This window comes from Ictidomys tridecemlineatus, chromosome X, assembly GCF_052094955.1.
Source record: "Ictidomys tridecemlineatus isolate mIctTri1 chromosome X, mIctTri1.hap1, whole genome shotgun sequence".
Taxonomy (NCBI): Eukaryota; Metazoa; Chordata; class Mammalia; order Rodentia; family Sciuridae; genus Ictidomys; species Ictidomys tridecemlineatus.
In genome coordinates, this window is record NC_135493.1 from 95,779,283 (window position 1) to 95,803,756 (window position 24,474).

The 24,474-nt window shown below is 37.3% G+C and overlaps 1 protein-coding gene across 1 annotated transcript in view; it reads right to left on the reverse strand.

Moving 5' to 3' along the window:
• The window catches only part of Otc (ornithine transcarbamylase), a 56,322-nt gene that overhangs the window by 27,020 nt on the left and 4,828 nt on the right, over positions 1-24,474 (reverse strand). Inside the window, exons 2-4 of the mRNA XM_005323964.3 lie at positions 16,593-16,731; positions 15,035-15,116; positions 5,340-5,427 (exon numbers count right to left, since the gene is read on the reverse strand). Of these exons, the coding sequence (XP_005324021.2) occupies positions 5,340-5,427; positions 15,035-15,116; positions 16,593-16,731 (309 nt within the window). The remainder of the gene's footprint in view (positions 1-5,339; positions 5,428-15,034; positions 15,117-16,592; positions 16,732-24,474) is intronic.

Sequence of the window (24,474 nt, forward strand, 5' to 3'; positions counted from 1 at the left end):
TACGGATTTTTTTTTTCTTTTCAAAATGCAGAAGAGAGATGAGAGCCTGGTTGTGCAGAAAAGAATTAATATGGTGGCCATTAGACATCTATCCTTTGAAGACCTGCTTACAAGGGTGACCCTCAGCAGGCATCTTGGAATCTGGACTTTAGAAGAGTTTCCACCATTCCCAAAACTGATGGGGGTACACACACTATTATTTAGGCTAAATATATTCTTTCTTTCTGAGTGACTGAAATTGGGGTTTGTCCTAGGCAGAGGGGTGCTTAAATGACCAGTTTCCAGTAAAAATTCTGAGAGCTGGTTTGCTGAGAAAATTAAGTGCACCCTGTGTAATTCCACTGGGTAAGACTTGGAAACTTGTACCTGGATTCCTCTAGACTTTATGTGCCTTTTTCCTTTGTAGTATGTGTATGTGTATGCGTGATGGAGTGATAATGTGCATGTGTGTGCCTATGTGTGATGCTGAAAATTGAACCCAGGGCCTTGTACATGCTTAGCAAGGGCTCTATCAATGATGTATACTCCTAACCATCCTTTACAATCTTGATTTGTATCCTTTAGTTGTCATAAATCTTAGCCATGAATATAACCATTGAGCCCTATAAATCCTAATGAATCATTGAACTTGGGAATGGAATTGGGTGCTCCCTGATATACCAGTTCCTCCAAAATGTCAATAGACAGCTCCTATCAGTGCTCCCCTTCACTTACCTTCAGATTTCACAATTTTCAACTCAGACTTAGCTGAGGAGAATTCACCCACGACTCAGACATTTTCCAACATTGCTGCTTTTCCTTCTATTCCTGCATACATGCAATGTGTATGCCTTAGGCCTTTGCACCAGCAGTTCTTTCTGTCTGTGATGCTCTTCCCATAGCTTTGCATTTCTGGCTCTGTCTTTTCATTGAGTTCTAAACTTGATGGTCACCTCCACTGACAGATCACCTTGCCTTAACTTCATTATAGTACATATTTCAACCTGCTTTTTTAATTCATGTTTTGTTTATTTATTAAAAGCCCTCCTCACTCTGGATTTTATTTCCACTCCAACAAGGATCTTGTTTGATTTGATCATCATTTTATTCTCAGTGCTAAAATGTCTGGAAGAAAAACTAGGTATTCAATAACTGTTTTTGAATAAATGAATAATTAAATCACTTGAAAAAATAAGTGACACTTTGGAAATTGCATTTAACACCTTCCAAGAGACTGGCCTGGCTTTACTCCCCCAATTTCTGTTACTGCATTCACTAAATTCCCCCTCAGTTTCTTCTTTCACCAATGTGCAGGCACTTTTTTATTCTACCAGGCCCCCAGAGCAGCTAGACAGGTAGATTGAAGAAGCGACACCATCAATCAGTGTCAGGTGTGCACTATTTTCTTGATTTGAAAGGGCAAGCCCTTTCACTTAAACATCACCCAATCCCTTTACATCTTAAAAATTTAAACTTCTACAAAAAGCAAAAGAGGCAATTGTTAAGGGTTGTGTGGTGCATGTTGCAGAATAGATGTCATTAAGATCTGCTTCTTTACTTCTCCTGTTCAATTACTTCTGTAAAAGGCAGTGGATTTTTCTTGTCTTCTTCAATTTGGGTTTATTGAATTTCTGAGTCTCAGCATATCTTATTTGTTAGGTATTCTGGCAGATTAAGCAATACTGGGACACACAGGAGAAAGCCAGATTTCCACAGTAAGCTGCTCTGTCCCCTTTTCTGACACCCCACATCTCCCATTCCAGACTGTTCTAATATTATACTATCTTTGTTCTCATTTTACTCTAATTACACCTGCCCTCAAGGTACAGCCTTCTACAATTCTCCCAAGAAACTTTGGAGCTCATTTCTTTTTCTTTACCACTGAGCTTATAGGTACTTATATTTTTCCAGTTCCCAATGTCACCCAAGGTGCTTATCTCCAGTGGCTTGTGAACATGGTACATTTAAAGGTTCAATCTTTAATGCAGTATGTCCAATACCTGATCTATATACCTTCTCCACAAAGCAGAAACTTCTTTCTCTTTCCTTTTCTGCCTACACACACACACACACACACACACACACACACACACATCCTTTAAGAGTAATGAATCGAGAATCATTTCATCTCCATTATCTAATCATCTGTCATAATCAGTTGACATGAAACCACAAAAAAATCTCTTATGATCAATCCATTCTTTACCATTCATGACTTTACTAGTCTACATACACAGCACAACAGCCCAGGTTTCCTATATCATCTGTCAACTCAGGATCTCTCAAAGTATAGTTCACCTACTCTTGCATTGGAATCACGTGGGAAGCTTGTAAAAATGTAGATTACCTCACGCCATCTGAAACTTAAAATAGAGAATTAGAATTTCTGAGTGTGGGGTCCAGAATTCTACATTTTAACAAATGCCCCAATATAATCCCCAAACTGGGTTTTAGAAACCCTGGAATTAATCTCTCTACCTACTATCTCTACCCTGATCTAAATTCCTCTGCATCTGTCTACACATAGTTTATACTGGGACACACAACTCTGTTTAAGGACTATCACCTGTTATCTGATATACTGTATGCTTTTAGGAGGATAAATTGGACCTTAAAAATCAGAATGACTTCCTTTTGTAGAAAAGGAAATGAAGATCCAGTGAAGTGTTTTCCTATGAAATCAGAGTAGGTAAGTTGGAAAGCTGAGATTAGGTCTCAAGTATCCTGATTTCCAAGCCTCACCAAAATGCGCTAACTATATAACTGACTGCTATTCTTTGAAACATTTCCTTGAAGGTTGGCACTTGGATGACATCTGGGAACTTCACTCTGGGAAGAGTTTCCACCATTCCCAGGATTGATAAGAATGACTCACCATGCCTCAAGCATTTTTACAAACAATATGACATAAGGTGAACACCTGTTTTCCTTTTGGACATATAGAATTTGGGTACATGCCAAGGAGGGGGTTCCAATGTTACCAGGTTCCAATAAAAACCATGGGTGCACAGTCTCTAATGAGTTTCCTTTGTTGACATTGCACATGTGTTGTCAGAATCTATTACTAAGAGAATTACGTGTGTTCCCTACGTGACCCCACTAGGGGAAGACTTTTGGAAGCTTGCACCTGGTTTCCTATGGACTTTACCACCTGTGTCTTTTCCCCTTGATGATTGAATATGACTATGCTGAGTCCTGAGGCCTTCTACTGGCCCTGGGGGCCTCCTTACACATAAACCAATGCTTTCCATAACTTATTTCACTGTCCCTCTCATGGTCTAAATAGAAGAAGCATTTGGGGTGATCAAAATAACCTGGCCTTGAAAGATGGCATGACTTCAATCCTAAATTAGTTTCTAAGTTCCATTACTTCTCTGAGCCATGGTTTCCTCATCTATAAAAACAGACCAATAATATTTACTTTATAAGATCTTTACAATGATCTAGAGTTAATGACATAAGAGGTCCATAACAGTTACCTTTTAAGGTGTGCCGATTATTTCTATTCAGTCTTTTGGATCAGATGAAATGATCAATTAGAATTATGTGGATTCAGTCCTATGTGTGCATATATTTATGAAGCAATGGAACTAAATACATGAACTCAGAAAGCTGCAATCATGTTGGAACTTTTGAGCACAATTTTCCTTAGGATCTTTCTAGAATTCCTCTATCCAAGGACTCATAGTGGGAATTGTGTGGACAGCAGGCACGAAAATGAGCATGTTTATACTCATCCTCAAATTTCAAACTATGCTTGGCTATTTGTTTCTGACTTATAGGATCCTTCCCACTCTACTGATTTCTAGGCCCTGACCTCTTTCTGGATGCTAATCTGCCCTGCTTAAGTCTTTATTGGGTGCTCCATGTTCTTTTAACTACACAATTTTTCCAGCCACTAGTTCACACATGACTTAGTCACTCACCATGGTTCACCTGGTCCTGAGTGGAGAATCTCCACTGAAACTTCTCTCCTATATGTTTCACTGACTTCATCCTTTAACCTGATTTTAATATTTGCTTATGAATAAAATATGTTTCGCTTTTGCATAAGCAAAATCGTTAGGCAAATATAATCGCAGTCAGTGGCAGCATATCTGGAAGAAAAACTCATTTATGTTCATTTATTCTGTCTCTAGTATCCAGAGGCTAATCACACTTCTTATTTCTGGCATTGCCCCACCTGAAATAACATAACTAAAAGTTTTGAAGATGAGATATTTGAAATCTCTTCAGCAAGTCAAATAAGGTGAATTCTTTAGTGTACGTTTGGATTGTTGCCATAAAAAGCAGACAGTGTCTGCAAGGAGTTACTTTACAGCATATCATTTCAGAGGGGAAAAAACATTAGTCTTCTCTGTTGAGGGTAAAACATTTAACAAAGACGTTTGCTCTGGATTTCTCAGCCAGACATTCTGTAGTGGTGAGAGCATTGCATGTGGAGTCCGAAGGCCTGTTTCAGTCTTTCACTATAACATAGAGGACAAGAGCCTTTTGCCATCTCTCCTTTCATCTAAGTTAGGCTGAGCTCCTAGTACTTGCCCATGGAATGTGAATGGAAGTGATTGTGCCACTTCCCCGCTAAGGTGGCTTTGAAGCAAGTATCCCTTCTTCTCCTAGGTCCTAGCTGGATATTGACATCCAGAGTGACCTTGGAGGCCACATGTTGAAGATGGAAGAGCTACTCTAGGCCAGTTGCTGAATGAATCTGTAACTTAATAATCTGTCCTTCCCTCTTAGCAATCAAGAATATCTGCACTAAGTTAAGTCATTGACTACGTTAAGACATTTGAAATTTTGTATTACAGCAGCTAGTATATTCCTAATTAGACTGTTTAACATCTTTTTGATAATCTTTGTGGGTTGTTGTAAAGATGAACTGAGAACAGTAGCTGGCACATAATAAATGTTCAATAAATTTTAGCTATTCATATTATTACCTACTCTGATACTAACTAGTTATGTTAATTTTCCTGGACCTCCATTTTCACAACTGTTAAACGTAAGAATCATACTTCATGGTTTCTGAGTTTCATTGTTTGAAATTTTATAATCAGAAATTCTTCAAAAAATGCTAAGAAAAATTTATCTTGGTCTCGGGATATAGCTCAGTTGGTAGAGAGTTTGCCCCACATGCACAAGGCCCCGGTTCAATCCCCAGCACCACACAAAAAAATATCTTAATTCATGAAAAAGTGGCCAGAGTCCACTTATCAGGTAAACAGAGAAAGACAAAATAAAGAATGGTACAAAGGATTCTCAGAGGGAAGACCATTATTTACAGAGTAGCACATTTTCTTTTTGAAATTTATCCATCAAATTTTGAAATAATATTTGGAGAGAAGAAAAGATTTACAAACCGAGCTGTGTCCGTGAGACTTTCATTCACACCCAAATGAATATCTTGTGTAGTAAGAAAACAAGGGTGTCCTCCCAGAAGTGCAAAACCTATAATAAAAAAAAAAAAGAACTGGAATATGAAACAAAATCACGAGAAATTGACACCATCTCAATTGACAAGTGACCATCTTTAAAGCTCTCGACCTCTCTGACAGGGAATTTCCAAACAAAGCAAAATGAAGAATTGAGGGAAGTGGATGAAATTTTGTGCATAAGGTCTTAACTTTCCTTCAGGTGTATACTTATCTCTGCATCTATTTGTTAGGGACATGGCAGTGATAGAACATTGTTCCTGTTTGGGATCTATGCCTAGGTTTGATTCTTTCAATATAGAAAGCTGTCCAGCCAGGAAAATAGAAAAATAAAATAGTTATATGGGCTATTATGGATTATAATGGAATACTACTCAGTAATAAGCAGGAATAAACTATCTCCAACATAATATGAGAGAAGCTAGATCCAGAAGAATAAATACTACTATTCCATGTATATGAAGTTCTAGTCTAGGCAAAACTAACATAGAGCCAGGAACAGTGGCGCACACCTGTAATCCCAGCAGCTCAGAAGGCTGAGGCAGGAGGATTGCAAATTCAAAGCTAGCCTCAGCAACTTAGTGAGGCCCTAAGCAACTCAGTGAGACCCTGTCTCTAAATAAAATGCAAAATAGAGCTGGGGATGTGGCTCAGTGATAAAGCACCACTGGGTTCAATCCCTGGTACCAAAAACGAAAAAACTAACCTAGAGTGGCAAAAATTAAAACAGTGGCTGCTTCTGGAGTGGGGGATTGAGTGGGAAGGAATATTGGGGAATTTTCTAGGGTAATGAAAATGTTTGGTGGGTTTTTGCATTGTAGACTTAACTCAGGAGCACTTAACCACTAAGCTACAACACCAGCCTATTGTTGTTATTATTATTTTAATATTATTATTATTTTCAGAGAAGGTCTCACGAAGTGGCTTAGAGGCTCCCTAAATTGTTAAGGCTAACCCTGAATTCTCAATCCTCCTGTCTCAGCCTCCTGAGCCACTGGGATTACAGGTGTGCACCACTGTGTCAGGTAATGAAAATGTTTTATATCTTTTATATACAGTGTGCGTTACTGTGGATTACATGGATATACACGCTTGTCAACACTGATTAAAGTATATGCTTAAAAGCTATGTATTTTACTATAAGTACCTTAATTTTTTAAAAGTAAAATAAAGTAAGCAAAGAGATTGTGCTTTCAAGTCACTAAGTGTTAAAGGGTCACTTTACTGATTTCTACATTTTCTAATGAAGACATTCACATTTTCTTGTGAAGTTCCATTCACACATTATGCTCACTGCTTTTTCAATCACCCTTGCATTGAGAGAGTATTGTGGATACCTGAGCAGGTGAGGATGGCTCCCACCCTGTTCTGCCCTTGTAACACATTCTATTGTTTTGAAGAGAATGCTACACACAGGACTCTGCTCCAAGTCACAGCTAAACTTGCAGGCACAAGCAGAGCCTTTTGTCTCTTCCTCTGGGGCAAAACTGTGGGAGATGGTGACATCCAGCCAGAACATTGCTATCTCATTGGAGACAGGTTCAACGGGCAGACTTCCTCCAAAACATAATTAAAGGCAAATAAGCATAATTACAAGATAGAAAATTGTCTGAGGTATTTTGCAAATATTACTTTTCCTTTCATACTACATTGTGCCTAATTTATCTTTTGGGAAATATGCAACAGTCACAGTTTGATAATCCCATCTGTTTTCCATGAAAGAGGAGGAAATCATTAATTGCATAGTGAATTGGAGGAGGTGAGGAGTTTTTTTTTTAACAATTTTATTTATTTATTTATTTATTTATTTATTTATTTATTTATTTATTTATTTATTTATTTATTTATTTATTTATTTGTGGTGCTAAGGATTGAACCCAGGCCCTCACACGTGCTAGGCAAGTGCTCTGCCACTGAGCCACAGCCCCACACCAGAGATGAGGAGTTTGTTTTAGACCCACAAATGAGAATTTGACTCAAGGACTTATGAAATTCTCCTCTGATGCCTTAACAAAATTAGAATAATGTAATTTGAAAATGAACTGGTATTAAATGATATTAAGGAATCATTATTTTTCTTATGTAAGTAATGATATAGCTATATAGTAAAATATCCTTTGTTTTTAAAAAGATGCAAATTGATGTATTCGGGGATAAAAATATTGTACTTTTAATTCAATTTAAAATATTTTAGCAGTGGACTGGGGTTGTAGCTCAGTGATAGAGCGCTTGCCTAGCATGTGTGAGGCCCTGGATTCGATCCTCAGCACCACATAAAAATAAATAAATAAAATTGCCGGGCACAGTGGCGCTTGCCTGTAATCCTAGCACCTTGGGAAGCTGAGGCAGGAGGATTTCGAGTTCAAAACCAGCCTCAGCAACAGTGAGGTGCTAAGCAAGTCAGTGAATCCCTGTCTCTAAATAAAATACAAAATAGGCCTGGGGATGTAGCTCAGTGGTCAAATGCCCCTGGGTTCAATCCCTGGTACCCCCCCCCCTCAAAAAAACCATAAATAAATAAATAAAGGTATTGGTCCATCTACAACTAAAAAAAAAATCAAAAAGATTTCAGCAATAAAAAAATAAATAAAAGACAGCAGTATATTGGCAATTGTTAGATTATAAAAAGAGTATTAGTATGCTCCCTCTGGTAATGTTTCTATTTTTCTATTCATTTGAAAACTTGTCATTGTTTCCGTCACTGTATAAAAATGAAATAATTATATTCTACCTATTTTATACTTAAAAGTTCTCCCTAAAATAAATCCAAACCAAATGTTTTTCATCCAGAGGCCACCATGTTCTGATACTTGCAATAATTATTCACAGAACACAGTCATGTGCGAGAGTTTTATAAACATCCTTCTACTGAATCCTCTGCTCTGATAAAGTGCATAGTATATGCTGTTATAAGAATTTTATAGACAGGGGTTCTGAGAATCAAAGAATATAAAAAATTGTGGAAGATTGTTTTATAATCCCTGTAGGGGAGCTCCCCTCTGAGCCTGCCCACATTGTGATCTACAGGAACAGGACAACATAGTGAAACTGTACTCAGATGTTTTTTCTTCTGGAAAATGACTAAAGTCCTGAGATCCCTTGTAGATTAGATGTGCCAGGTTCTAAGTAGAATTAGAGAATATGAAACACCCAAATGGTCCTACTTGCCATAGGTCCAGTAATAAAGAGTCTGATGCCATTTTTGACTTTTGACTCCTGAAAGTGTTCAAGCTCACCTTTCCACCTTCCTCTTCTGCCCTACATCTGGGTATTCTAGGAAAATGCAGGTGTTCCTTGCTTTAGCACTAGCAAAAATTTCAAATCCAGTATCCAGTCCCATGGACTTAAATGCCCTCTATATACTGATGACTTCCAAATTTCTCTTAGCCAGATCTCACTCCAAAACTCCAGACTCAGTATCCAACTGCCTTTTCAACACCTTTCTTTGTAAATCTGATAAACATCTCAAACTCAATACACCCCAAACTGAACTCCTGACCTTCCTCTTTCAATCTGCCTCAGCGGCAGTTTTCAAGTTGCTCAGGAAGAAATCTTGAAGTCATTCTAGATATCACTCTTCTGTCAAATTCATAAATCACCTTTTTTTTCCAAAAAATTTTAGTGGACATGATACCTTTGATTTATTTATGTATTTTTATGTGGTGCTAAGGATTGAACCCAGTGCCTCACACACTAGGCAAGTGCTCTAACACTGAGCCACAACCCCAGCCCCTCATAAGTCATCTTGATGGCTCTCCCTTCCAAACATATCTAGAATGTGCCCCTCTTACCCCTCTCAATACCAATACCCTGGCTCCAGTCCCTCCCTCTCCCCTCTCTGTTGTATCTTGTTTCTACAAACCCCCCTTCCCTAAGGCCTATTCTCAACAGAGCAATCAAAGTGATCTTTTAAAGTGCAAATTAGATCTTGTTCCTCCTTTGTTCAAAACTCTCCAATGAGCCCATATTTCACTCAGAGTAAAAACCAAAGTCCCAATAATGGCATACATTTCCCACTCAGTTCTGGGCACAATCTTCTGCTTGCTGAGAGCACTTATCACCTTCCAACACATTATATCAAGCATTTATTTCTTATGTCTGTTGTCTGTGTATACATTAGAAGGCAAGCTCCACAAATGTGGGGAATTTCCTGTTTTGCTTACTCATGTATCTTTTACTCAAGCACTTAAAATAAATACTGGTGGATAGTAAGTGCTCAAGAAACACTCCTTGAATGAAAAGAAGGAAGGACTTGGGAGAAAGGGCTCATTTTCCACATTGGCAAATTCTCCCTCATCTTGTTAATGCGAAAAAATAAACAAATTTCTATTATCTCTGAAGTGAGATACTTGAGTTTAATGATGATTATAACCAATAACCTTTTTTTTTTGGACTGGAGATTTAACCCAGGGCACTTTACCACTGAGCCAAACTCCCAGATTTTTTGCTTATTTGTTTAAGACAGGGTCTTACTAACTTCTCTGTGCTTGACTTTCATAGCTGCAGAATAGTATCACAATTTTCGTATTAGCCTCTTTTCAAAGATGATGAACTTGAAACAGCTGCTAAGGCACCAACTTCTATTTCACCTTGAAAGTGAATCATATCTGTTAAATGATGAAAAGAACCACTCTTAAAATGCCCTGTGCATTTTTCTATCAGCTACTGCACTTCCTGAGATTAATAAATGTATCTGTCCATCAGCTCAATTAATTTGGAATAAAAGAATATAATCATCAGACACACAGGAGAATTGCCTGGTTGGCCAGGGAGGTATACACAAGAGCCGATGAGGAGGGAAAGAGCTCCAAGCACACACAGCAACAAGGACACACCTCACAAACACAAATGCTGAAAGAAGCCAGACTCAAAGCATACGTGCTGAATGACTCCATTTACATGAAGTTGCAAAACTAATCTGCATTAGAAGCCAGGATAATGTTTACCCTTGGATGGGGCAAGTGGAAGGAAATACAAGGTGGGAGGAGAGGGCTTCTGGGTGTACTTAATAATAGTCTATTTCTATACCTGTGTATTAGTGACAACAGTGAATTCACTATAAGAATTCATTGAAGTACATGTACACTTAATGATTTGTGTGTTTTTCTATAGACATGTTACATTTTATTTATTTATTTATTTATTTATTTATTTATTTATGGTACCAGGGATTGAACCCAGGGGCACTTAACCACTAAGCCACATCCCCAGCCCTTTTCATTTTCTATTTTGAGACAGGGTCTCACTGAGTTGCTTAGGTCCTTGCTAAATTGCTGAGGCTGGCTTTGAACTCCTGATCCTCCTGCCTCAGCCACCCAAACTGCTGGGATTACAGGAGGGTGCCACTGTGCCTGGCTGACATGTTACATTTTAATGAACATGTTACATAAACAATTAATATGGTTTAAATTGAGTAGAGAATTTTATTATATTCCCCAAAATATCTGTGCTGTTTTGTTTGTTTGTGGTGCTGGGGATGGAACCCCAGACCGCACACATGCTAGACTAGCACTCTCCACTAAGCTACATTCCTGGCCCCTGGATCTCTGACTGTCCAGCTTGAGATGGAATCCTCAAGGACCATCATGTGAGGATCACCCCATCCTAGGGGTTGGTACAATTCTGAGGGAAGTAATAGACAGTTAATTACATCTTATTTTCATTCTAAACACCAATGAAACAGGTCGGACCTGTTCTATCTGTTGAAAAAATCATACTGAATGACAACTATTGGGATGCACAAACACAAAGAAATGCTCTACCATGATTATGATTTCCATAAGCTTTTGAGCAGCTTCTCACTCTGCCAGGTTGTTCTACTACCAAGTTGGGCAGCATGCCATAAGCAATTAGACCCACAGGTACTTATTGAGGATAATAACAAATACTCTGTGAACCCTAAGTTTTAAGGGACAAACATCCCTCGTATATTTATTGTGATGGTTTGCAGTTATGTGCAGGTTTTATAACACCTCTTTAGAGAAAGCCATCATTTAACAAAAGGCTTAATGCCATTTGTAGAAAAAAAAAACTTACTAGAACAAAACATGACCATTACATGCCTGAATTAAACTGGATATTTAAAAAAAATACATTTAATAATAGCTTCCAATCCTGGGCCTGTTGTTCATTAACTATGTCTCCATTGGTCATTTCCTGAATCCATTGCAGCCTGTTTTCATTAATGGTCTTGCCCTCATAAAGTTGTTGTGAGGATTAAGCAAGATAATCCATGCAATTAATATAGAGCACTTGGCACAAAGTCTACATACAAAACCATGTTAAATCCTCGCTCTTGTTTTCATTCATAGCTTAACTACCATATTATTGTGAATGGTGAAATTGATCAATTCTTCAGGGACATTTTGATATTAAACATAACAGTTGAACAGAGAAAAGTGGTAGAAACACAAACAACAAAGAAAAGTCCATTTCAGTCAATCTATCAACTCAAAATTCTATTCAACAGTTCTTTTGGCGGCTTCCAAGAAGACCACCTGTGTTAAGGACTAATGCTAATTTTTTTTGCTATTAAATTTTGTTCTGTTTAGTTATAGTTGACAGTAGAGTGTATTTTGACATGCTATACATACATGGAGTATAACTTATTCTAATTAGGATCCCATTCTTGTGGTTGTACATGATGTGGAGTTTCATTATTTGTGTATTTATATAAGAACATAGGAAAGTTATGTCCAATTCATTTAAGTATCTTTCCTATTCCCATCCCCTCTTCCTTCCCTTCATTCCCCTTTGTCTAATCCAATGAACTTCTGTTCTTCCCCTCTCTTCCTTCCCTTGTTGTGAATTAGCATCCACATATCAGAGAGAACATTCAGCCATTAGTTTTTTGGGACTGGCTTATTTCACTTAGCATGATAATCTTCAGTTCCATCCATTTACCAGCAAATGCCATAATTTCATCCTTCTTTATGACTGAGTAATATTCCACTGTATTTTCTTTATCCATTCATCTGGTAAAGGGTACCTAGGTTGGTTCTATAGCTTGGGTATTGTGAATTGAGCCACTATAAACATTGATCCATTACATCACTGTAGTATGCTGAATTTAAGTACTTTAGGTATAGAGGGAGGAATGAGATAACTGGATCAAATGGTGGTTCCATTCCAAGTTTTCTGAGGAATCTCCACACTGCTTTCCAGAGTAGTTGCACCAATTTTCAGTCCCACCAGCTATGTATAAGTGAAACTTTTTCCCCACATCCTCACCAAAATTTATTGTTACTTGTATTCTTTTTTAATATGGATTTTTAGTTGTAGGTGGGCACACAATATCTTTATTTCATTTTTATGTGGTGCTAAGGATTGAACCCAGTGCCTCACATGTGCTAGGTGGGCACTGTACCACTGAGCCACAACCCCAGCCCTACTTGTATCCTTGATAATTGCCATTCTGACTGTAATGAGATGGGATCTCAGTGTAGTTTTAATTTGTAATGCTAAAATTTTTAAAAAGATGAAATAAAATTCAGCTCAACTCATAAAAGACTGGTGTCAGAAGGGAGCAGAATTTGAGAACTATTGATTGAGAAACTTATATGTTTCTCCTCTTCCAGCTTCCTTCTCTCAGGGAGCAAAGGGATTGCAGTAATAAGAAAAGTGGGTTTGATATTTGAATTCTGGTGCTATTTGTATTAATTGAGTGAACTGAGAAGTCACTTAATCCCCCTAGATAATAAACATTTTTGTTATCTATTTGGTGAATTTCATTATTGATCATTCATTACAAGGAAGGCAAAAATCACATGTAGTACAGTAGTGGTTTACATCTAAGCTCTAGAAAGCTCTGGTGCTTATAAAGTAGGATAAGATACTAAAAGAACCAGCTGATATTTTAAAAAATTATTTTTAGTTGTAGATGGACATAATACCTTCATTTTATGTATGCATTTATTTATTTATTTTAATATTTTTAGTTGTTTATGTGCCTTTATTTTATTTCTTTATTTATAAGTGGTGCTGAGAATTGAACCCAGTGCCTCACACATGCTAGGCAAGCACTCCACCACTGAGCCACAAACCCAGTCTAATGTATTTATTTTTTATGTGGTGCTGAGGATCAGATGCAGTGCTTCACATGTGCTAGTCAAATGGTTTACCACTGAGCCACAACCCCAGCCCAGCTGATATGTTTTTGTTTTTGATATTTCCTCCTCAACCTTGTCTGATAGTCCATTTAAGCAGTCATATTATTGATTTAAGGGAAGTCTGATGGAGCAGAAATACAGAGAGAAAGAAAGAGGCAATTCATGGCTTATAAGTGTCAAAATAGGCTTTTTGAAACTCATCACAGAGATAATAGCTTTAGAAAAAAATGAGAAAATTTGAGTTTCACAGCCTGGAACTCTAGGCACAAACAATAGATTTGGAAAAACACATGGCTAGTTAGAACCAGTTTTTTCTCCTGTTTTATCACCTGGCCTTCAACACTGGGAACCCAAAGGGGAGTAAGAGAGAGGAAGCAACTGAAATAGAATTGACACTATACCAGATGTGTGTTCCCCAGGCCAATTTCCAAAGGGTATGGAACATGATAGAAATCTCAGATGAGTTTGAAGAACCCCAGAACTGAAAACAACTGTTTCTTGCTTTTAAAACAGAGCTCTACAAAGGAGTGACAGTTCAAAAGCTCTCTGGCTGGGTATGGTGGCACACGCCTGAATCCCAGTGGCTTGGGAGGCTAAGGCAGGAGGATCACGAGTTCAAAGCCAGCCTCAGCAATGGTGAGGCACTAAGCAACTTAGTGAGACCCTGTCTCTAAATTTAAATACAAAATATGGCTGGGGATGGGGGCTTGGTGGTCAAGTGCCCATGAGTTCAATCCCTGGTACCCATCTGCAAAAAAAAAAAAAAAATCTCCCTGGCACCCAGCTTGTGGAAAGAACAATAGAGCACAGACAACCTTGCAGTATCTCTGTGCCCATTGTAGCTTGGATAGAGAACCAAACAAAGATATATTCAGTCTTTTGATTAGAGTGAAGCAAACCCTGCAGTAAATTAGAGATTGCCAGGATCCAACAGAAATATAGAAGTCCCAGCAGACTCTAACATAGACATTTGATGATGAAATTCTGATGACCAAGAATCAGATCCCTAGATATCTTGACATTCAGATACCCTCCAGGATTAGCCCTGCCTGTAGGGAGAGAAGATCTGAAATTGACAAAGAAAACCCTAAAACAACTAAGGATTGCCTAATGTGGCAGAGATCATTTGCACCCACCAGCAGAAATGGGACACACAAGAAAAAGTTCTTCATGTGTCATAAAAATGAACACATCAGTTACTCACATGAGTTTAAGACCTGAGATTTTGCATCCATCTACATTTTGCCCTCAACATGAAGAGTTGTGTTGGACTTGTACTCAAATCGTCATGGAATTCCAAGAGATGAAGCTAATCTTTCTGCTCACAGTTTTTTATGAGAATTGGAAGAAGCATTCATGGGCTTACACTACTGCTCCCAGTGAAAATGTTTGCTATTTGTGGTTGCTAAAGAGGCAAACAAACTCTCCCACTGACTTAGACTCCCAAGTCCTTACTGGACAACAAGTGGGTTTAAGTCCTCTTTAACACAAATGGAAGTTCTTCAGTGGACTCACCTGTTTCTGTGGACAATCTTGTTCGAGTACTTCTTTTCTCAAAAATCATGCCTAAGGACTTCCCTTGCAATAAAGGCAAATACTGAAAATCAAGGACAAAATATAATTAAAATGCAAAATATATTTCCTATCCAACATGGAGGATTATGTTTCAAAACTTATTGTTTACACTACTAGAAATATAGAATAATTAATCACCACTTCCAAATAAATATTCACAGTATTGTTTAAAAAGTGAATTTAAAGCAGTTTTTTTTCTTTTTCAATACAAATGGGGGAAGGGAATAGTTACTCCCACAGCTTATTGACATGTAATTAGGAAAGCAATATTAATTATTATGGGTTCAACCTGGGCATTTGTTCCAAAGTATAATGATATTTCATATTGGAACCATCGTCATACTTAACCCTGTTGAAATCCCCATTCAATTGTTAATGACCTTGAAAATATTTGGTTCTGTGGTGTTTTCTCAGTTGGGAATAAGCTACTAGATCACTAAGCACTAAGACTCATGCTTAGGTCAGTAGTGAAAGCCTCGGATTTTCAGCTAGACGCTCATCTCACATTCTCGTGGGAATACAAAGGCTTTGTTTCTGGAAGTCACTTGAAAACAATCTGGAGAGTTTGGGTGTGGGGTGGAGCTCTTCCTCCTTCCTCTCCTGTTGATGGATTTCCTGATAGGATAAATTCTACAACAAACAGATTTCTGCCAGCTAACCTTCCTCATGTACAGACTGTGAAGAACAAAGGCCTGGGATCTAGGGACACCTTTTCTCTTCATTTCAAGGGTTCCATAGGAACACCAACCCACAGCAGCTGGAGTCACTCCCGTCCCCTGTTTGTACATTGAAGCTTGGAGAGCTAGCCAACTAGATAAGAAAATCAAGGTTGTGTCGAACTTTATCAACCTGAAACAAGCTCTTTAGAAAGCTTTTGAACAAGCTTGGAATACAAAAATGCTTTCACAATTAAGCAGCCTAAATGAAACCACTGCATTAATTAACTGTGTTTCAAACATAAATTGCTCAAAATGCAGAATAATGCTTATAGCTAAGCACCATATCCCATCTCTTTCCCTACTTGGCTACCATTTAATTGTTTCTTTGCTAATCTAATGCTTTTTAAACACCATCACATTGTTGAGAATTTTAAAATATTATCCTAATGATCTTACATCTGATATGCATCTAGAACTGGAATTTATTGCCAGAAAAAAATAAACCATCCTTATTTTTAACTTGATAGAAAATACACAGAAAAAAAGGTGTAAAAATAAAATCTTTCCAGACAAATGGTTCCTTAGGTTCTGATCCAGTTAATAATGAATTTCAGCATTCCACATGAAAGAATTGCAATGACTTGTCATAGAATAACTGATTTTTATGCTTTTTATATGCCTGTACACTCAGTGATAATCAATTACCTTGACTGTGAGGTTTCATTACTTAGCTACTGTTAAGGAATTTTAATGTATTTTATTTTCCCTCTTTCTTTGGGAAGATTGCCTTTGAAAAGGCTGATTACATTAATGGAATGTAAAAAGCAAATGTTACGTACTTCTCCTTTCTGTTTTATTCTGAATTTCAGATCTGCTGATAGCCACAGCATGTACTTGATTTCTTCTCCTGTAAAGTCCTTTAGAGTCAGAAGGTCACGACCCTTTAGCCGTACTTCATTTTGTAGCGGTTGTCCACACCTATAAAAGAAGAAAAAGAAGAGAAAAATTGACTTAAGAAAAAAAAAAACATGTTGTACAGTGGTCTGTTTTTCTATTCTTCAAACAAAATATGACAATGCTCATTGTAGTCTGGTGTGTGCCTACAAAGTGTTAGTGTTTTGAAACTGATATGGCCATGATTTATATTTTAGATATCCAGTACTTTGGATGGTTGAAAGAAAAGTACTTTGAATGGTTGAAAGAAAAGAAGAATTTGAGGAAAGAAATTGGATTCTGATTTGTTTTAGTCAGCTTTTTTTGCTTCTGTGACTAAAGGACCTGACAAGGACAATTTTAGAGAAGGAAAGTTTATTTGGGGGCTCATGGTTTCAGATGTCTCAGTCCATAGATAGCCAGCTCTATTCCTCCGGGCTCAAGGCGAGGCAGAACATCATGGCAGAAGAGTGTGGCAGAGGGAAGCAGCTCACGTGATGATCAGAAAGTAGAGAGACTCCACTCTCCAGATACAAATATATGCCCCAAAAGCACACCCCCAATGCTCACCTCCTCCAGCCACACCCTACCTACCTTCAGTTACCACTTAGTTAATCCCATCAGGTATTAATTCACTAATTTGAGTTAAGATTCTTATAACACAATCATTTCTCTTCTGGACCTTCTTGCATTGTCTTAAACATAAGCTTTTTGGGGACACCTCATATCCAAACCAAAACATGATTCACTTGAAATAGCCCATACGAGTAGCTTTGACCCTTACTAGTCATGGAATTTCCGGCAAGTTTCTTAACTTCTCTCTGTACCTAAAGTTCTCACTGACAAAATGAGTATAATAATCTTACAGGGTTATTGCAAAGATGAAATCATTTAATACATATAAAACAGATAGTGTCTGGCATATAATATGCATTTTATACATTTTAACTATTATTATTAAAATTATTAGACTGTATAAGCAGAATTTGTAATGCACTGTAGATACCATTTCACACTCCCTCTACAACTCCCTTTCGAATGTGTTCTTAAGACTTGTTCTTTTGGCTCTGGGTTTTGTTTTTTTGTTCCTGAATGAAAATACAATGGACCCTGTAGCTTTTCTTGTAACTTTCACAAACAAGAAGACCTCTGCTTATTACATTAACCCAAAGAGTTAATAACAGTAAAATAACAAGTAAAATAACATGTAATAATGTAATAACAGTAATGGTTTTTTAAAAATGCTTAAGAACTTTACTGCAAGTTGACACCTTTATCTTCTAACTCATGCTTGATACAAACAGGCCTTCTCTATGGGGGAAGAAGGGCTATGAGCTGTTTCCTGTGTGTCCTTGCCATCCATTTCTCCAAGTGAAGCCAAGGGAAGGTGAGAAGTTAAGAGCCAATAGAAAGTCCAGTTCTGTTCTAAGCTTATGTTCAGACTATCTAGTGTTGGTTTAGGGGTTTGAGGCTGATTCTGTCTGGCAGGTTGCTCTGGGGGATCCTTTGGAGAGTTCCATCATCACCAGGAATCTCCCCCACCAGTTCTTGATGTGGACAATTACATTATTACATTTCCTCTGTCACTGAAGAGATACACCAACCTTTTTGTTTCTAAGATTTTTCCACTTCTCCAGGAGATCTCTTGGTCCTATCTGAAATAATATGATGGTAGTTTTCTTTGCTACACCATATTGGTTCATGTGAAGTCTTCCATATCATGAAAACTGAATATAAGGAATTCAATATTCTCTGCCACTCTCATCTTCTGTAGGATTTTGTCATATACCTTCCTTCTCAATTATCACAGGATTCCAAGTTTCATTTAAAATAATATCATAGATTTTAAAATTATGTTGTTCTTGTTGAGCCTCAGAGAAATCCAAGTAGAAATAAAAAAGGAAAAGGTAAAATTTCAAGGATCTAAACTTTTCTCCCCACTTTTCATGAAAGGATACAGAAAAAGGGAGAACCAACTTTACTACTTCAGAATCTCCAACTTCCAGTTCTTATTACCCTTCCCCTGCTAGAAAATAAAAGACAGATTGAAGGAGATATAAAATCTCTGTGGCTTTTTTATATTTCTTCTTACACACTTTGAGAAGTTTCTGGGTTGGAGGTGGGGTTAAGCTTGTGTTTAGGGTTCAGATTTATATTCTGCTGTTGGGATTATATTTGAGATAGAACCATTTTTGTGTCCACTGACAGAAGGCATATAAGTACAAAGGTAGAAAGAACAAACATCCTGATTGAATCTTTCACTTTTGCCAAATTTGATATTCAAATTTATATAGAACAAAAATTGTATTTTAAATACTTCTCCTGGGAGTATATGTGATCAGAAGAATCTCTCTTCCATGATAATGGCTTCTGATGATGTTCCTCTCACTCTTGTTGCCCTGAGATTGCACCAGCATAAACAGGTAACAGATAAGCTCACTCCACCAAAGCTTCCTTGTGTCCTTTTTTGGTTTTGTTTGTTTTTCAGAAAGAACATTTAACATGAAGTCTGGTATTCGAACAAATTTTGTAGTGTACAATACCATATTGCTAACTATAGACACTAAGTTGTACAACAGATCTTTAGAATTTTCTCATTTTGCATAACTGCAACTTTATATATCCATTGAACACTCCCCATACCTATCACTCCCCAGATCCTGACAACCACTATTGTATCACCTGATTCTATGAGTTTGACTATTTTAGACACATCATATAAATGAAATCATGGAATATTTGTCTTTGTAACTGGCTTATTTCACTAAGCATAATGTCTTCCAAAGCTTGCTTTAAAAAAAAAACAGGTAGGCTGTCTTGGCTTTGCATAGTAGTGTGAGACTATAAATAACCATTAAATCTTAAACTGTGCAAAACAACCTTAATAGTGGGGAAAATCATGATCATTCTATGACTTTTTTTTTTTTTTGATACTGGGTATTGATCTCAGAGGCTCTTTACCACCCCCAGCTCTTTGTATTTTTTTTATTTTGAGACAGGGCCTTACTAAGTTGCTGAGGCTGGCCTTGAACTTGAAATTCTTTTGCTCAGCCTCCTGAGTCTCTGGGATTACATGCCTGTACTACTGTGCCTAGCTTCATTCCATGATTTTAAAAATTTTTGTTAAAGCATACAAAACTCTTTTATGGCCCATTCAAATGTGTAGGGAAGTGATAAAAAGTAAAACTGATGTATATTTGCTACACCACAATTTTAAAAGAAACACTGAGAATTATAGTAGTTTATGTTTTTGCAAAAAATCTCTTGTCAGAGGTAGTTTGCAAAGTGCTTGCCTCCTAATCATAAAACTTACCATATAGAGCAAGCTTCTTTTCTGTGCTTTGGTGAATTATCATATTCCATTCCCAGTTTGAACTAACTTCCAACATTTTATCCTTTGCACTTTCAGTGTTTAATAACATCTCTTAGAATTCCTTTAATGTCAAGTGTTTTGTCACTTTCTCTAAGATATCTTTTTTTGAAGAAGAAGAAGAAGAAGGAGAAGAAAATCACTTTATTCTTATTAATCCACAAAGAATAACATCCTCTGGGACATCTCTATCCTTTTCATCACAACCATTTTCAGCATTTACATCAATAGTCTTGCCTTCACTAAATTCCTCTGGCTGTGTATCTAGTGCTTCCCAAACAGAGGCAATGTTGACAATGTCTCAATCAGCTTTTTCTTCCATAATTCTATCTACATTCAATTCAAATTTAACTTGCAGTGCTATCACATTTTATTTCTCTATTGAACTTTCTTGTCAGCTGGCAATTCCCTCTTTTGATTATCCATTTCCATAAAACATCCATGGGTTTATCACTTGGAGAAAAGGAGGCTGCACAACTACACTCTTTGCTGTCTGTATGTGAATTGAGTAACAGATAGGCAATGACCAATTACCAAGAGACTTGAAAGAAGTGATGTGATTGGTCACTGATCATGATGCATATCTGTTATTTGCATACTGATTTGTGGACTGAAGAGCTAACAATATAGATTTCACTTTATATAATTACTGACAATTTATGGTAATAAAATTTTGAACTGTAGGGCATCTAGGTTGGCTCCACAGTTTAGCTATTGTGAATTTTGCTGCTATAAACATTGATATGGATGTGTCCCTGTAGTATGCTGTTTTTAAGTCCTTTGGGTATAGACGGAGGAAAGGGATACCTGGTCAAATGGTGATTCTATTCCCAGATTTCCAAGGAATCTCCATACTGCTTTCCATATTGGCTGCACCAATTTGCAGTCCCACCAGCAATGTATGAGTGTACCTTTTCCCCACATCCTCACCAACACTTATTGTTGTTTGTCTTCATAATGGCTGCCATTCTGACTGGAATGAGATGATATCTTAGAGTGGTTTTGATTTGCATTTCTCTGATTGCTAGAGATGCTGAGCATTTTTTCATATATTTGTTGGTTGATTGTATATCCTCTTATGAGAAGTGTCTGTTCAGGTCCTTGGCCCATTTGTTGATTGGGTTATTTGTGTTTTTGGTGCTTAGTTTTTTGAGTTCTTTATATACACTAGAGATTAATGCTCTATCTGATGTGTGAGGGGTAAAAATTTGCTCCCAGGATGTAGGCTCTCTCTTCACCTCAAAGATTGTTTCCTTTTGGGGTAAAATTGGGAGTTCATAACCCACTTCAATCTAATGTATGAAATATGATATGTCAAGAGCTTTGTAATGTTGTGAACAACCAATAAAAAAAATAAAAATTAAAAAAAAAAGATTGTTTCTTTTCCTGAGAAGAAACTTTTTAGTTTGATTCCATCCAATTTATTGATTGTTGGTTTTAATTCTTGTGCTATAGGAGTCTTATTAAGGAAGTTGGGGCCTAATTCCACATGATGAGATTAGGGCCTATTTTTTCTTCTATTAGATGCAGAGTTATGGACTTTTTAAAAAAGTGGCATATATATACACAATGAAATTTTACTCAGCAATAAAAGAGAATAAAATCATGGCATTTGCAGGTAAATAGATGGTGATGGAAAAGATAATGCTAAGTGAAGTTTGCCAATCCCAAAAAAACAAATGCTGAATGTTTTCTCTGAAATAAGGAGGCTGACTCATATTGGGGTAGGGAGGGGGAGCATGAGAGGAATAGACGAATTCTAGATAGGGCAGAGGGGTGGGAGGGAAAGGGAGTGGGCAGGGGACTAGTAAGGATGGTGGAATGTGATGGGCATCATTATCCAAAGTACATGTATGAAGACACGAATTGGGTGTCAACATGCTTTATATACAGAGATATGAAAAATTGTGGTATATATGTGTATTAAGAATTGTAATGCATTCTGCTGTCATTTTTAAAATCAATTTAAAAAAAAGAAAAAAGCAAATAAAAAATGGAAAAAAATTTAAACTGTATTTTTGGGATACTAGTGCTATTAACTAAACTGTGGTGGTTAAAATTCATGCATATTAGAACCATGAAAGAGAAAGGCGGCCTTTACTCCAAATACTTTCTCAACACAGGACACTTTGATATATCATTTATTCTGTCTAGAACACTCTTCTCTCAGCTCCAAGGTTGACTCCTTCTCTTTGGGCTGGGAGTTTAAATACTGTCTCCTTTGAGATTCCTTCCCTAATAGTGCTTAGTGTTCTTAATTTTACCTTCAATTTGTTCATAACATTTGTCATGGTTTTTAATATATATTCATATGTCTGTCTGTTGCTTACTTTTAAACTTCTTATTGGATTATATGATCCATGATGTCAGGGACTTTGCCTGTTTTATTCACTAATATATACCCAGTATTTATTATAGTACTTGAGATAGAGTAGGCACTCAATAAATAATTCAAGTAAATGAATGAAAAAATGATAGTAGGTCTCTGGAACCACCAAATTCAGTAGATTTCTGGGAATGAATTTAGAGAGATTTACCATGATGGATTTTCAATGTCTTAACGAAATTCTGATCCAAGACACCAAGAACCTTCAAAACAAGTTGAGCAAGAGCAAGTATAGGCTGTGAACCAGGCTAAACACAGATTTAAGAGTCATGGAGGGCCAGGTACAGTGGCACACGCCTATAATCCCAGTGGCTGGGGAGGCTAAGTTAGGAGAATCTCAAGTTCAAAGCCAGCCTCAAGCAATTTAGCAAGGCCCTAAGCAACTTAGCAAGACCCTGTCTCAAAAGAAAAAAATAAAAATGGCTGGGGTGTGTGGCTCAGTGGTTGAGAACTCCTGGGTTCAATTCCTGGTACCAATAAGAGAGTCATGGAGGACAATTGATCGTGGCCTAGAGTGTTGCTAAAGATGAAAGGCTGTAGAGCCCAACTAGTCTGATATATTAGTTGTCCTACTGGGAACAAGGGTTGGACATATATTCATGAAACAAGAGCATTATAACCTTGTATCTTAAGAACATTTCTTTGAATAAAGTGCCCAAACCCGAAAAACTGGTGAGAAGACCAAGTAGGACCAGCATTTGCCCACAGCGTGGTGAGGGTTGAATGTGAAGTACAGTGATAGTGATGGACAAACCCCTTTTGGATAGAATAAATCCTCAGGGTTCTTGGGAACAAAAATGGTAGAGAGATGGATACTGTACATTTTGTCACACCAGTGTGTGAGGACTTGAGTGATTAACTAGAAAACTTTTAAAAAAACTGTAGCTCTACTGATGAAGGGGGCCATGCTGTTTATATGGTTGAAAAGTCATTAGAGTAATCACCACCTCCCTCCATTCTATCCAAGAGGTGGGGCAGGAAATGTTAGCTTGGGAAAGAGTTGTTTTTCAGAGATATCAAGAACTAACCAGGAAAATTTATCACTGGAAGGAAAGCAAACACAATGGTCCAACTTTAAATTCCTATCCTGTTTATTATCTCCTCAAAGACCTCCCTTTGGCTCCAAAATGAAGCTGCCACTCCTCTTTGCAAAGTTAATAAAAATTAGAGAATTAGAGCTCTACAATTGGAGCACATAGAAATGCCTCTAATACAGGCTTCTTTTTATCTGGTCTGTATCAAGAATTTTCTTGCTTTTTGATGATAAATGCACACTTGAATTAGTCACAGCTGCTGGCATAAGGTCATTAAGTTCCTAAAGAGACTCCATGCCTCAATTAGAGACAGCCTGCTCTGGCTCACAAGCTCCAGAACCAAGGCCCAAATCACTATGTTATCCTTCCATCAAAGGCTTGGTCTTCTTATATCAGAGTGTATAAGAAGTAAGCCAGAAAGAAATAAGCAATTGCCTTGCTAAACCAGACCTACAGCACATTATCATTCTTTAGCTCACATATAATAAGGAGGAGACAACTTTTGGGAAAACAATGGGAGCCACTTACAGATTTTCCATCAAAACTGTCAAGGTGATGGATATGCTAATTACCCTGAGTTGATCACTATCCAATATATACATGAATCAAAATATCACACTGTACCTCTTAAATGTGTACTAATATTATGTGTCAATCAAAAAACAAAATAAAATAAAGATTTTTTAAAATGTCATTTGCAGCCTGGCTAGAGCCAGAGCCTTTGAAAAAAAAAGGCACGACTCATTCTTTATATTAATTTTACCCCTTGAAAAAGTAATTACAGAGATTTCTTAACCTCAAATCACTGAATGCTAAGAAGCTAAGCCAAGGTAATAATAGATTCTTGAATTAGCTTTACCCAAATATCTTCCTAGTTAGAAAATGGAAGAGAATTTGCTACTGGCAAAATGAAGCCTTTCATTGCTACAGTCTGCATTTTCCAAATCTGGTAAATTGGGGGATACTCCCATCCCCCAATTTGGAGGGGTTCTCTGGTA